Source organism: Maylandia zebra, linkage group LG7 (genome assembly GCF_041146795.1).
Source record: "Maylandia zebra isolate NMK-2024a linkage group LG7, Mzebra_GT3a, whole genome shotgun sequence".
Lineage (NCBI taxonomy): Eukaryota > Metazoa > Chordata > Actinopteri > Cichliformes > Cichlidae > Maylandia > Maylandia zebra.
The window spans coordinates 59196135-59211244 of record NC_135173.1 but is presented as its reverse complement, the minus strand read 5'-3'; the positions used below and the strand labels follow the sequence as shown (position 1 = coordinate 59211244).

At 40.0% G+C, this 15110-nt stretch overlaps 1 protein-coding gene across 3 annotated transcripts; it reads right to left on the bottom strand.

Moving 5' to 3' along the window:
• Nucleotides 1–2526: 2526 nt before the first annotated feature.
• Nucleotides 2527–14479, bottom strand: LOC101482646 (putative E3 ubiquitin-protein ligase HERC3). 3 transcript variants are annotated; one of them, XM_076886809.1, is made up of 25 exons: nucleotides 14370–14470; nucleotides 13322–13423; nucleotides 11437–11714; nucleotides 11220–11340; nucleotides 10934–11010; nucleotides 10080–10301; nucleotides 9891–9982; nucleotides 9514–9644; nucleotides 9274–9398; nucleotides 9112–9185; nucleotides 8917–9032; nucleotides 8750–8809; nucleotides 7575–7680; nucleotides 6803–6998; nucleotides 6541–6689; nucleotides 6315–6431; nucleotides 6029–6127; nucleotides 5480–5635; nucleotides 5249–5389; nucleotides 4975–5144; nucleotides 4716–4779; nucleotides 4556–4626; nucleotides 4276–4459; nucleotides 4057–4156; nucleotides 2527–3289 (listed from the first exon to the last, which is right to left on the bottom strand). In XM_076886809.1, the coding sequence occupies exons 3-25, from the start codon at nucleotides 11660–11662 to the stop codon at nucleotides 3072–3074; spliced, it is 3015 nt and encodes a 1004-aa protein (XP_076742924.1). In that variant the 5' UTR covers nucleotides 11663–11714; nucleotides 13322–13423; nucleotides 14370–14470; the 3' UTR covers nucleotides 2527–3071. The 3 variants fall into 3 exon arrangements, with proteins under 3 accessions (XP_076742924.1, XP_014266621.3, XP_076742925.1); XM_014411135.4 differs by lacking the exon at nucleotides 13322–13423 and having other exon boundaries at nucleotides 14370–14479; XM_076886810.1 differs by lacking the exons at nucleotides 13322–13423; nucleotides 14370–14470 and having other exon boundaries at nucleotides 2527–3131; nucleotides 3231–3289; nucleotides 11437–11812.
• Nucleotides 14480–15110: the final 631 nt, after the last annotated feature.

The following is a 15110-nucleotide window of genomic DNA, read 5'->3' as shown; positions in this document are numbered from 1 at the left end:
AGAGGTTTAGAATGGCAGCAACTAAGCCATGACATACTAGTCAACATTCACAGCAAGTACAATCACAGCAGATGCTGAGGTGCATGGTGCACAGAAGTCACCAACTTTCTGCAGAGTCACTCACTACAGAGCTCCAGACTTCATGTAGCCTTCGGACTAGCTCCATAACAGTTCACAGAGAGCTTCATGCAATGGGTGAGCCATGGTCTTAGATGGTTAAGACTTTGGTTAAGGCTTTGAATTGGGTTTGATGATCTAAGGATCATCAAACCCAATTCAAAGCGTCGGATGCAGTGGTGTAAAGCACGCAACCACTGGGCTCTAGGAGTGGAGATGTGTTCTCTGGGGTGATGAATCACACTTCTCTGTCTGGCAGTCCAATGGATGAGTCAGGGCTTGGCGGTTGCCAGGAGAACAGTACTCTCTGACTGCACTGTGCCAAGTATAAAGTTTGGTGAGTGGGCGTTATGGTGTGGGGTTGTTATTCAAGAGTTGGGTTCGGCCCCTTAATTCCAGTGAAAGGAACTCTTATTGCTTCAGTGTACCAAGACATTTTGCACAATTTGATGCTCCCAGTTTGGGGATGGCCCCTTCCTGTTCCAACAAGACTGTGCACCAGTGCACAAAGCAAGGTCCATAAACACATAGATGAGCATTGGGGTGAAACGGCATTTCGGTATGCTGTATACTGTGTATATTATACTGACAATGAAGTCCTTGAATCTTGAATATGTGTGAATAGTTTTGGAATTATAGTTTACTGATTGTTTAGCAGATGTGTCCTACTGCCTTGGTCCTTCCAACCTAAAATAAGTCAGAATTCTTTGCAATATTTTTGTATTTGTATGTATTTAGGATAGTTTTGTGTCTCTTTGTAGGGCAATTTATGCATCTGTGTGAATTGTTTTGCATTTGTGATTGTTTTTTGCCTCTTTTTTATGGCATTAGTTTTCGCTTTGTGGTCACTTTCTGTCTCCCTGTAGTCCTTTTTTGTAGCGGATCTGTCCCACTGATCCCCTGACCAGTTGTCTTCCCATGACCATATGACTTTATTCATTTGACCGGAAATCACACAGAGTGACTCAGAAAGCCTCGAGGGAAATCAGGGCTTAAAGTTGACCTATTCTTCTTTTTCTTGTTTTCTGTCATTTGCTACAATAATGGATGATCACATTAAATGTGATAGTTAGTTTCACGTAATTAGGCCAGTTTATGTTAAACAATGTGAGGCAAGAGCTCTATTTTTTATTATTTTGGATCTCTTTCATTTTGCTGGGAGCTGGTATCGTCGTCATCTGAGGCACACAGCTTTAACTGTGAACACTGAGCTGATTTGATGTTCAAATTTTCTGTTTGTGAGGAGAAGCCTCACAAACCCTCAGGAAGGGAAGAGCCGAAACCTTTAAATGTTTTAACATAAATAAGGATTATTTCAGAAAAGCTACTCTCCAAGTCCAAGAATAGAATTTGTTGTCACAGTCAACATGAAAAAAAAACTGATCCACTGAAATTTAAAAAAAGTCTCAATTTATAATTTTCCTTATTCAGAAAGAAAACCTGTGCTGTCTCTTTAAAGAATCCAAATAGTATTATTAATGATGTCATGCATAAATATAAGTTCAAAGGTATATGTTAATTTGAATTGATGTGTAAGATATTTTCATTCTTGAATGAAGATTTTATTTGATGTTTTTTGTTGTGTTTGGTTTTGAATGTGAAGCATTGTTACTCTGCAAAGCTGCATTTGTCTGCAAGATGATCTCATCCTAGCTGTTCTTTGTTTCATCGAACCAGACAGCCAACCAGCAGAATAGTGGGGACATCTAGTGGTTTCTTTCTTTCTTTCTTTCTTTCTTTCTTCAAATGCAAAACCCCCCAAAAGCATGCGATTCAAACAGCACTATTGTTACATCAGGGTTACACTATTATTCCTCTTTCAGAATCATGTGAGATCCTGAGATGCAGTGTATTTTTTATGTCCTCTGCAATGGATATTTTACATCTTTTGAACTTATTGAGCTGCCCTACTAAGTCCCGATGTGCTCAATAAAGGATATCCTTGGCTTTCCAACGATATCTCACGTGTTTGTGTGGCCTCTTTTAGCTCAAAAGAGGCAGGAAATAACAAAAAAGGTTAAAGTGAAAGATATTACTGTCTTTTTTCATGTAATTTCAGGTGGCTTCAGGTTCCTAGACTCCGTAAAGATTTTCATTCAACTTGGATTTGAATTAGCAGCTTATTGGTGCGTCTGTTCAAGTCGACAAATAATGTTAAAACAAATGAAGCCACTGGATTTAAATCTGGATCCATCTGGTGGTTGAACGGCGCTCTAGCAGAGTCTCTGGACTGCATAGTAACTTTTCTTCTCTTTGACATAAGTATACAGAAACATAGCGTGGGCAACGGTCTGAGATACTAATATTATCAAATAAAATCTGCACTTCATTATGATTTCTACTTTAAATAGTGTGAAGGAAACCTCAGACTGCAGTGTTCAGTGATTTATTGACACTAGGTAAGCAATGTTTAGTGTAAAATACACATTTTTATTGTTCAAACACATAACCATGTTACATTTGTTAAATATTTATAACTGGTAATAATTCAACCCCACTAGGATTAAATAACACACAAAGAATAAAGTGATAAATAATACAGAAGTGATACTTTAGATTGTATTACACATAGTCAGACGTTTATAACAAGTAATAAATTATTCTGTTCATCTTTGTCTGAGCATAAAAATTAGATTTGATTCATTGGAATAATTTAAATTATTGGATAAATTATGACATATTAAGAAACGTTAGATAATTCTAAAGTGCCTTATGATGCTGATGCTGTTACACAGCTGTCTTATGTAGGAATGTTGAATTTTTTTTAAAAGAGAAATCTTACAAAGTCAAGTTGTGCATTTGCTATAGTGTAATATTATTGTAATACACAGTGTAAATTATCCTGAGGTACCACAGGAAAAAAAAGATGAGTTCCAAGAGTAAAAATAAATCTCATCCCTCCTCCTCGGCTCAGACACAGTGCACGCTCCTTTAGAGCTGCATACGATCCACCATCACAGTGTGAATTCTGTATCTGCTAGCAGGGCCTCTGTCAGTCTGTCTCGCAGGATCTCCTTAGTTGAGTAAAAAGGCAGATTCAGAATAGAGTGACATGTCAGGGCCTCAGGGAAGTGCTGATCACAGGTGCTGCTCTGAATTTGCTTGACCCGAACCTTCATATGGACCTGGTCCATGCCAAGAATTGGAGCTCTTCTATAACCAGTCAGGAACCCTGAAGAACAGCAGTGGAAGGAAAATCTTATTACAAACTTATTGTAACAAATCTTGTTACAATAAGTACATAGGGTTTCTTCTGACCTAGCCACTTCATTCTAATAGACTAGAATGGTTACAGCATTTTGTGATTTGTTTCTTTGCATTCACAACCCTGCGTTTTGGTTTCACATCTAGTTCTGTTCATTATATATTGTATTTCTTGTGTACTTCATGTCCCTGTGTCTGAGCTGGTCTATTTGTTTGTCTTGTATCCCTTTGTGTCAAGTAAGTTGTGATTCCTCAGTGTTTATCTGTTTGATTTTGAGAGCCTTAGTTTTCCTCTTAGTTTAGTGTTTCTAGTTTTACACCTTCTTTATTTGCTTATCTGGGTTCTGTTTTCAGTTAAAGTTTGTTGTATTCTAGCTCTCTTTTTATTTATTGTGCTTCCCCTGTGTTTAGTTACTATCTTTATGAGATTTTTGTTAGTCCTTTGCCTTGTTTGCACTGTGTCTAGTTTAGACTCCCTTGTCTCTTCCTGCTGTATCTATGAGCTGTTTTCCCCTTTTCTAAATACCTTGTGTAGAAATTGTCTGGATCTTCCCACGGTCCTTTGTCATGTCTGTTTTAGATCATGTCAAAGATTTAACTTTGACTATGAAGCAGGCAAATACTTTTACACAGCACTGTACATACCACAAGTCCTTAATATTGCCCACATTTTAATAACATATCACAGGGAAGATTTCAACAGTGAAAAGCTGTAGAAATTTGTCAAGTACTTACGAAGGAAATCTTTCCTCTGCTCTTCAGTTAGTTCGTCAAACACCTCCCAAAACATCTTTATGGTGGAATGGCGAACATGCTCCAACTCATAAACTGTGTTCTGTAGACAGTGAAAATTATTTTTTTGCAAATGAGTTGATAAAGTCAGGCACATACACGTACACAGGTATTCTGTTGCAGCTGTGAAACTACAGCCTGTGTCTGTTTGGCTGACTGTACCTGTTTGAACTTTTCCCAGTCATACACATCCTGGCCGACCAGCACTCCCTGCAGCTCCTCTGGTCGAAACAGCCTCACCAAATCCTGGTCACACACCAGGAAGAAGCCTCGCTTGAACTCCTGGAACACACTCTCCACTGATGTGTTGAAGGCATGATTCACATAGGCCTCCACAAACTCCTTCCTGTTTAGGAGGGAAATTTTTAAATCAGCAAATATTTCACCGAGACAAAGGTGCTGCAGATGAACCTCACAAGCACGTCATGTTTTATATGCTCACTTATTTTGACTTGTCAGTGGCTTTCCAGGAGTTTGAGGATCCAGGTCAACATCTATTCCATCCCAGTTTATCTGTAAATTAGTTATAAATCAGATGAGTTTAGCTGCAAAACCTGAGAATGAGACAGATTACTGATCATCTTCTATAGTAAAACACATACCCAAAAGTCCATGTAGAGATTATCCAGAACATCATCTTCATAGTTTAAGATGGTCTGCAGAGTCCTTTAAAGAAATTAAAACAAAAAGTTGTATTAAAAGAAGTTCAACTATGTACATTTTACAGCAGTCACAAGTTACTGTAACTTTTGACACACGACAACTTAAAATACATCCATCCATACATTTTCTTCTGCTTGTCCGGGGCCAGGCTGTGGGACCAGCAGCAGCATGTGTTACTGAAATGAAATGGATACTTACCGTCCTACAGTCGGGCTGAACTCCATCATATCCTCCAGTGTCGGCTCTAAACTGAGTAGCTTCTTGAACAGAACCAGTGGGAATGGTAAGTGTATGATACACTGGTTGTACAAGGCCAAGCCACACAGTAGTCCAAACAGGAAGAAGTTTCTCTTGCTCTCTTCTGTTGCCTGCATTAATAAAAGTTCACTTTGGTTCTATTATTGCTTATCGTTAAAATTTCAATCCTTTAACCAATTTTATACAGTTGGTGGGCTCAGTTTTAAAGTCTTACATTGGAGGGAAACCATGCCAGGGTTTTGGAGTCATTGAGCATGAACATCCCAGATTCTTCTGACACCATTTTAAGAAACAGGTGGTGAAAAAGGTCTCGTTTGTAGACATCTTTGGTGTTTGGGTCCTCATCAAAATAGACCTGCGAAAATATAAGAGTTGCAGAAGTTTTTGATGAGAACAGTTGCAGAAGAGTCTGGATATACTTTAATCATCAGGGGAAAATATTCACCACAAGTGGCTTCTTGCAGGCGCTGTGAGGAGCAGCTTCCAGCTCTCTGAAGGTGCCTTCGAAAAGTGACGCACGCTGCAGCCGCAGTTCAAAAAAAATTGGATTTGACTGAGGATTCAATTTATCAGGCAAACCAAAAGCCATCTGGTGCTGTCTCTACAATAGAGATAACAAAAAAAATATTTTTAAAAATTCTATTTCTCTTTGAATGACATTTTATTGAATACAGCAAGTCTTACTTCTTATAATGGCATTTATTTTGCTGTGCACTGGGGGGCAGCACAGTAATCCATAATAACAATGACTACTGCCTCACAAGATTACTGGGACTAAATTTGCTGATAGTTTCATAAGTGAAGAACAATATTATCATTTGACACAATTCCGGTCACCTGATGAATAATCTGTGTCATTTAAGCACTGCTCAGGTTATCAGGCTGCTGACTAATTAAATAACTCCTCCTGTTTTGTTTTGTTTTTAAATATTGCAGGTAGTGTAAAGCAAATTTGTGGAAGATAAAGCAGTTGCTTGGTTCAGGCTTAAGTTACCTGAGTGCATTCAGAATTCATGTCGAACACTGTTTTCTTTGATTGCAGATCCATCACGATTGGGAACTTGCACAGGATGAGCGGCTCAGCATTTGCATACTGAAATAGAAAAATCCACATAGATCATTTAGGTTTACCAACACATGAAAACCATTTCTTTGTAATATCAACATCAACATTAGGCATTGACTAAAAGTGACAGAATCAAAGATGAGAAGAATGGAATAACAAAGTATGACACAGTAGATTACACACAGACACACTACTTTAGACCAGAACATTTTACCTTTTGTTGTGACTGTAAAAGCCAATGTTGCAAATCCTCAAAAAGGAATGCTTCATCAGCTGACACACAAAAATCACTTTCTGGTATCCTTCGAGACTCTGCAACCCTGCTGTTGGCCTTTAAAGGAAACATTTGACTTTAAATTTCTTTTTTTTTCAGGTAAAATAACTGACAGATAAAGGCTTAAGAGGGAGTAAAATGACTGTTTTAGGATATTTATACTAACATTGTACATATATTGGAGGACTAGCAGCAGATGTCTGACTCCAGAGTTGCGAGGTACAGGTTTGAAGGACAAGATCTCTGATAGGGCCTTCTTCCACACCTTAACGTATCGCACCATGGTGGAGGGTGACAGCGAGGACCACCAGTCACCTGAAGCAAAACAGAGAGCAGATAAAAACTACATGCCATGAAGCTTTGAGCACTTTCTCACCTTCCAGATTAAAAAGAGTATTGTGATATCATGTAGACAGCTGTGACAGTACCTATGATCTTAAGGCTTTCATTCGACAACCTTGCTACTGCACCAGCTACCGCCTCAGCAAGCTCTGTGCTCTGTTGCCATGTTTGTTTCTGGATTGCATGCAGAAGCTCATTGAGAAGAAGGTAGATTCTCAACCCCTCCACTCCAACTGGTTTCTGATCAAGGGAAGGGAGCAGGTGTAGCACAGCAGCCTTGATCTGTTTGAAGATGATTCCAAAAATCACTGAACAGCAGGTAGCTCCAGGTACATTGAATGTGGCTTTTGTTCGACGGTGTTCAGAGGAAAAATGCTAGGACTATATAGTCATTCTTTAAAAGTCAGGAAGTTCATTCAGTTAACACAGACAAGAGCAGTGCCTGGTCAGGGAGAGTGTAACCAGTTACAATCTGAAGTTGTCGAAAAGGTTAGCTATAAGGATACGTTCACTAAATGTGTCATGTGTGTATGACTGTCTGATCAGAATGTGGCCATGCAGAACAAACTGAATATCGGTTGCAGTTTTTTCAAGAACCGCTCATCTGAACACCACGAGTGAGGAACTGAAGTTCTGATTTGGATGCTCATCAAATTAAATTCTAGTATTTTATTAGTTTCTCAATCAACACTTAGAAGATATTTGTGTCTGTGTGACACGTCTGTACAGATTTAGCTTTATATTACTAGGCATTTATGGACAAACACAGATTTCTCAAATTATTAGTAAGATATTTATAAAATAACAAACAAACAAACACATAACTTTTCTTACAGATTACTTATGTATTCAACATACCTTTGCCCGAGCACTTTCCTTAGTTAACAGTTTCTTGAAAGCAAGCTGTGCATGGTTCAGGTTTAAGCCGTGGTACTTTGGTGAAGTTTGGAAATGTTTATCACCGCTAAGAAGAAAAAGAAGAAAGTCCATATCAAAGTATTGCACTTATCTATCTATCTATCTATCTATCTATCTATCTATCTATCTATCTATCTATCTATCTATCTATCTATCTATACATATATATATATATATACATATATATACATAAAAAAAAAAACACCCAGCACGCCCCTGCGGGCGGTTTATCCTTCAAGCTCGGGTCCTCTACCAGAGGCCTGGGAGCTTGAGGGTCCTGCGCAGTATCTTAGCTGTTCCCAGGACTGCGCTCTTCTGGACAGAGATCTCCGATGTTTTTCCCGGGATCTGCTGGAGCCACTCGCCTAGCTTGGGAGTCACCGCACCTAGTGCTCCGATTACCACGGGGACCACCGTTACCTTCACCCTCCACATCCTCTCGAGCTCTTCTCTGAGCCCTTGGTATTTCTCCAGCTTCTCGTGTTCCTTCTTCCTGATATTGCTGTCATTGGGAACCGCTACATCGATCACTACGGCCGTCACTACAACAGGGCGTTGTTGGAATGCTACTACGCAAGTAACCCCGGCGGAAGGGGCTACATGAATAGGATGAGGGACCTATGGATTCTTCGATACCCAACATCCACAATGACGGCGAAACAACTAGTAGCTCAGTGTTCCAACATTCGAAAGAAGGGACTGCTCTCACAGCTAGAGATTGACGAGGTACAACACAAATGCTACGGCAAGGAGGAGTCAGGACGCCAGGTCAGGGGGGAGATATCATCACCCCCACCCGAGATTGGGTACATAGCCCCAAGTGCGATAGGAGAAGGATCGTTGAGTGCGAGAGGAACTGACCTGAAAAATAGGATCATGGCCAAGCTTGAAACCTGGATCCCCCGTAGCCGGTTACCAAGATTACGTGAAGTACCCTCAGAAGGTCTGCTAGATGATATGTATATATATATATACATATATATACATATATATATATATACATATATATATAGCAACTATAGCCATACTTTAGTTATTTCAGGCCCGAGAGACTAGATAGCCCACCTTTGAGATGAGAAAAAGAAGAATGTGGTGCACAGAAACTGTGTATTTACCTTTGCTCAAGGAAGCTTTTATTCAGACAGGATGCAGAGGAAAATGCCCTGTAGATTTCCCTGTGAAGATTTAATGTTTTCATTCCATTGCAGAAAAAATGAATAATTTGAGTCACAGAAACACCAGGCAAATCAACAAGCTGTGACTGCCAGTGCATCATACGTACTGTTTTTTCTTTTTCCATGGCTTTGAATCACATTCAGAGATCCATTTGTCAACCATGTCATCAAGACAGTGTTGTGATGCAATGCCACAGTTAGTCTTTGAACCCTTGTGAATGCCCTGTGAAAGAAAGCAGTGATTGTTTACATATTTACACCTCCTCCATTATGGTCTGTACTTTATGTGTTAGTGTCAGTACCTCATCAGACAAGCATCTTGCAAATGAACAGTTATCTTCTGCGAAGATGTTTCTGATTTTGGGCTCACCAGTGTCTGAAATGGCAGGTAAACACATCATTTCTTTCTCAGATACAGCAAATTCATTGTATCCTTAAATCATTAATAACAGAGGTGTAGTTACCCTGTGGCAGTCGAACAGGCAGTGGCACAGATGGATTACTCTCCTCTCGATGTCCCAGCTGCCCTTGATCCTCACAACCAAAGGAGTAGACCCTCTTGGATTCGGTCAGCACTAAAGTGTGATTCCTGTGTAGATGATAATATACTAAATATTTAGACCTAAAAACCATAGTTACACTTTACTAACTGCTTTCTTCGAGCACTGTTTACATCATAAATTTAAACAATATGTGTGTCGTACCTTCCACATGCAATCTTGGTGACCTTTGCCCCCCAGAGCTCCGCAACAAGTCGAGGACGCAGTTCGTTGCGTAGTGAGTTGTGACCGAGCTGTCCGTGTTGACCGGAGCCAAATGTAAACACTGCACCATGCTGAGGAGCCAAACACACAACCACAGTGTAAAGTCCCACAGCCATTATTATTGTTTTTCTTCACTGTACTGTTACAATACAGCAGGTAGCAAAAGGCTCAGATAAAGAAACTGGGCCATGCTGTCCCAGCACCAGCTTACACCAATGAACAAATGGAGTATTTAGCAACCACATTTTTCCATTAGGAGCTGGTAGAAACCGAAGAAGAGTTTAAAGGAGAGCACTAAAAAGCTCCTGTTGTCTAACCTTTGTCAAAATGGCGGTGTGGTCCTGTCCACAGGAAATGCGCTGAGCTTTCTTCATATTCAAACACTGAACAGGAGCTGGTGTGTGTCTGTCTATAAGGAAAAGGATTGTCAGTGTTATTATGTTACCAGATTATAATGCTCATTAACATACAATAAAGTTAGGACATTTATTTTAAAGCCACAGTACCTTTAGTGTCTCCCAGCCCGAGCTGTCCACAGTCATTTCTTCCCCAGCTGAAAACACCTCCAGAGACAGAGAGGGCAAAACTCTGGTCTCCTCCTGCAGCGACCTGGATCACAGGGATCGCTGACAGTGATGGCACATGTTGAGGTGATCTGCAGACAGACTCTCTCGTACCCAGACCCAGCTGACCCCTGCAGTCCTGACCCCACGTATACAGCTGACCATCTGTGGGAGTTTATGAGTTCGTGATCAATGTTATGACAAGCCCATCAGTTGGATGGTCACAAACTGAGGGTGTGCAGTAAAATTTTTATATAATAAAATTTTATATCCTGGTGCAGATCCCAAAGTTCCTAAAGATAAATCTTTAGGAAGATAAGTCACGCTGAAGAAAGTTGATTACATTTCTATAAAATAATGCACAAGAAATTTCCATTTCAAATAGAAATGTAGACATGCATTGCAATGTTAATAATGTGAAAATTCCTGATGGAGAGTCAAGTGTGAAAATCAAGGATAATGTTTATGGAGGACAAAAATTAATCTCAGCTGCAATCCCAATTTATAAGTGTATCTTTTTGCCCAACCACATACGCTGACGGTTCAGCTGATACTTCAATCCCTTGTTTGTTTGATAGATAGATAAACTATGATACCATGCATGTATTAGGGATACATACCTGTACACACACGTGCCAAAGTAACATGAACTACATGAAAACAGACTATGATATAAAATTACATGTGTATTATGAAGTGCAACCAAATGTGATTGAATGTAAGCTGGATGGGCTGACTCAGTCTGTTTTAATCATTTTTACTTGTCCATTTGTAGCACTTGCAGAATTCTACTGTACCTTTGGTGAGTGCAACGGAGTGCTGACTCCCACAAGCAACTTGAGAAACGTGTATGTTAGAAAAAGCTTCGAGTGGCCTGAAAAAGATGGAGCAGAAGAAGAGAACAGAGCTGAAAGAAGCCATATATATATATATCTATACAAAATCCAAATATAGGCATTGTCCTAGGACTAGGAATACTAACAATGATGCTACCTACCTACCTGCCTACTACTACTACTAATAATAATAATACATAATATGACTTTTTATGCCAGTCTGTGGAGCATAATCTGTATCTGTTACCTGGGAGTGAAAGGTGGGTGTCTCGTGTCCACACAGAGAACTTTGCCGCTCTCAGACAGCAGTGCGACCACATCATCGCCACAACTCACAGCCTCTATCTTCTCTTTGTGTTTCACAAACTCTGCAGATTCACAAGCCACAAACACAGCAGGTGTGAGTGGACACAGTTCGGTTAAATGTAGCAGAGAGTGAACTTGTTACTGACACCGATACTCACTCTGCCTGCCTCTCGCTCTTCTCCCATCCTCGCTCTCGTTTATTTGGATAAAAAACGCGTTTCCGTTACTTTTAACGAAAGCCAGCACGTTTCGACCTGCCGACAGATCCGCGATGTGATAGCTGATGTTTAAATAATGAACTCCATCATCAGTGGTCGTGCTGTCGGTACCGGAGCCGTCTTTCACGTAAAACCCGCGCTGACAGTCCTCTCCCCAGGAAAACATGTTGTCGTGTGTTTAGGAGCAACAGCTGATCCTCACTGTGTCACTCTGCAGTCTGTCAACAAGAAACGAAACTTACCTGGAAAACAAAACTTAAAAACGGTGTGAACAGCGTGACGAAAGGAAACAATAACACGAGTCAGCTGATCAGTTAAAGTAAGGAAAGCGAAAGTGAAACTGATGATAAATATGTCAGACAACGAAAACGAAAATTGTGTAGTTATGTGGGTTTCGTTTCACACGCAGAGAAGGAGGATTCAGGACTGTTAAGGAAGAGGTTGTATTTAAAAAGTGAGTGAAGAAAACTCGAAAATAAATAAATAAATAATAAAAGATCCCAGCAAACTCAGTGGTAAAGAGTATGTTTCCGTGGTACAGTGTGGGAAATGTTAATAATGCTGAGAGATGGGCTCACATTTTTACTTAATAATCTACAAACTACAAACAAACTACAGCATGTACATTATCATGTGAGCGTGAAATGTATAAAGTAGTAAGTAATACAGTTAAGCTAAAGTGTGTTATTATGCTCATTTGTGTTAGTCTTCATACTGTGTAATCATTCTTAACAGGTGGGGTTGCTGGGAGTGCCTGAGGTTATTAAGGATTTCAACTTAAATTAAAGTGATACTGTGCCAGGAGCAGGAGAAAATGGAGAGTCTGGAACAATCAGAAGCTTTTTGCTTGCAGGGATTGGTTAAGTATACACTGACGTCATTGTGTGAAACGTTGTCCTTGTTTGATGTGTAGTATCAATGCAGACGTCATTTGGACATTTGCACTCTGTGGAGGTGGATAAGTGTAAGACATGCAAATGAGAGCTTGTAAATTAATTCAGGATCAGATATATCGACTGCCATAGACCATAGAAACAAGGGACATTTCTTGTTTATACACCACTTCGAATTTAGTCATCACAATTATTAACTCTTTCTTTATTTCACAGCTTGTCTTTTGTTCTTTCTTCCTACCCTCACCTCAAATGCCCCTGGCCTTGGTTCCCTTGCAACTGCCTGGAAATCAGTGCTATATTACAGGAGACCTTTTGTACTTTCCCTTGTTTTCTATCACAGATATATTTTCAAAATGCTGGTTCCCCCACCTGAACATAGCCAAAGTTTAAAATAAATGTCTGTATAAATAGCCATGGCTTGGTATGATGTCAGATAGAGCAGATATGGTCAGATATGGAGGCTCCACCCACCGACTGCTCAAACGTTTTGCTTGTGGAGGTAGCCAACCAAAAGAAACTTGGTTTAAAACGAAAAGGTTGGATTATTTTGAACATTGAATCATGCAAAGCTACTTTATCAGAGTCTAGGAATAATGCAGTTTATTTTGAAAACAATATTTTTTTCTTCCAAATTTTGACCAATTTCCTTTCCTTGGGCACAGAGGGTCTCTAATCCAGTCTTTTTATCCCAGCAGATCCACATGAATCCTAATTAAAACGAGTCCTCCCTCCAACATCATTAGATTCTTTAAAAAGCAAAACCAGGTTAAAAAAAGCAGGGAGTTTTAGCTCATGAGTTAAAACGGTGAGCTATGAGTTAAAATGGTGAAAAGCATTTTAAGTTGTGTGACGTATGATTCACCAACTCAGGGGATTTTTCTTCTTTCTTTTTTTTTGACCTGCTGAGTGCAAAACAGCCACCTCACTACCTGCTGCCACTCCTCCACTGGCCACAGGAGCTGCAGCTGCTATTCCAGCTGAGGTGAAACCAACAGCCCCCAGGACAATAGGAGCAGAGATCACTGCTGTACCTGAGACCAGGAAGAAACACTTGGTGACTGGACAAGTGGGAATTTGTCTGAATTTAAGAGAAGATGAATAAAAGTGAGGAGTATTTACTACATGCTTTGGGTGACTAAATGGAGGATGGATAGGTGACGTGAAAACACTACTGACCCTTTATACTGAGCCAATAGCTCACACACTTCTATTAAATCTGTCTAAAGAGCCAGTAATCACAGAGGATAGATACTGGAAGCAAACTGAAATGTTAGGAGGAACTAAATCACACATTACAACACCAGTGGCAGCACCCTGCTGTCTCACACATCGGGATCACGGTCCTGTTGAAACGGGCTAATCGCTAAAGCTCACAGTTGCATTCGTCTATACTCAATATGATCGAAAAAACTATTTTAACAAACAATTAAAAAATGAAGAAGTAAAAGATCTACTATAGCCAAAAGAAGACCATTTACAGACTATAGCGCTGTGAAAAAGTATTTGCCTCCTTTCTGCTTTCGTATCTTATTCCATATTTGTCACACTTACACGTTTCAGATCAATACATTTATAACATTAGACAACAATGTCTAATATTAAACGGCAGTTTTCAAGGGAAAAACGCTATCCAAACATACTTGGTCCTATATGAAAAAGTAATCGCACTGAAAACCTTGTGTGTCACCTCTGACACCAACAACTGCAGCAAGCGTTTGGTGCTAGAGGTCACATTTGGACTCTGGACCTCTGGGGAGTGTGCAGATGATCTCATTACTGTCTAAAAATCCAAGGAGTGCTGAATCATTGAAAAATACACAGTAACAGGTGTGTAGCATCGCTAACTAGGTAGCAACAAGCCTCTAACACAGTGTGTGTATGCTAACGGCTAATCTAGCAAACAAATGAACAGAGTGCTTTTAAGAGGATAAGATGACAAGCTGTGTGTCTTTTTTATAATGACCTGCTTGAATTTACCTTAATCCAAGGAGTGGTCAGTGTGGGGAAATCTGCCATGAGCAGATAAAGTGGATGAGTGGGACTAGGTAGGTGTGCCGAAAAGAGGCAACAAAGCTGATACTGAAGACTGTGGTAAGAACATAGTGGTGCTGCCAGCAGGTTTCCGGTTAGCAGGAAGACTTTGGCACAGTAACACCTGCAACATTGGCAGTCCCATTTTGTGAAAGGCAATTAAAAATTGCTAGGTTTCCATGTGTCATTTGTGTGGAACAATACTGCACAAGAAGCTAAACAGATATTTTTTTTAAAAAAGGAAGAAAAATGTTGAACAACAGAAGATAAATGTCCTTTTTTCTAATGTCAACTGGCCGGCTGTGTGGTGCACGGCATTAAGAGGCCAGCAGTCAGACCCCAGAGTTTAACGGCCAAGTTCGAGTCTCTGATGGTCCGTCTGCTACAGCGGGGTAGGCCGAGCGAAAGACGAAGCTCCGGGCTCCTCCTTTTTCCAGCGTTTTTTTTTTCATTCACATTTATTTACATTTATTTAGATATCAAGCTGCAAGTAAAAGCTCAGGGAAACACTTTTAAGGCGCCCTTTAAGGTACCCTATATATGTCCTTTCACATCTTATCACTTCATACAGTGCTATGGGACAGTCTACACGTGCTACTTTCTGCACAAGCTTTTATCACACACGACCCACTGTTTACAGGTAACAAATACAGTGTCATTAATGTTAAAGTGGCTGTGTGGAGTAGC

Bases quoted from the DNA above. Each gene is read 5' to 3' on its own strand.
- LOC101482646 (XM_014411135.4), bottom strand. From the start codon at position 11,662: ATGTTTTCCTGGGGAGAGGACTGTCAGCGCGGGTTTTACGTGAAAGAC. The intron at 10,302-10,933 runs GTACAGTAGAAT...AAACTCCCACAG, and splicing joins CTCCGTTGCACTCACCAAAG to ATGGTCAGCTGTATACGTGG. The intron at 6,432-6,540 runs GTTAGTATAAAT...TTTCCTTTAAAG, and splicing joins TCCTCCAATATATGTACAAT to GCCAACAGCAGGGTTGCAGA.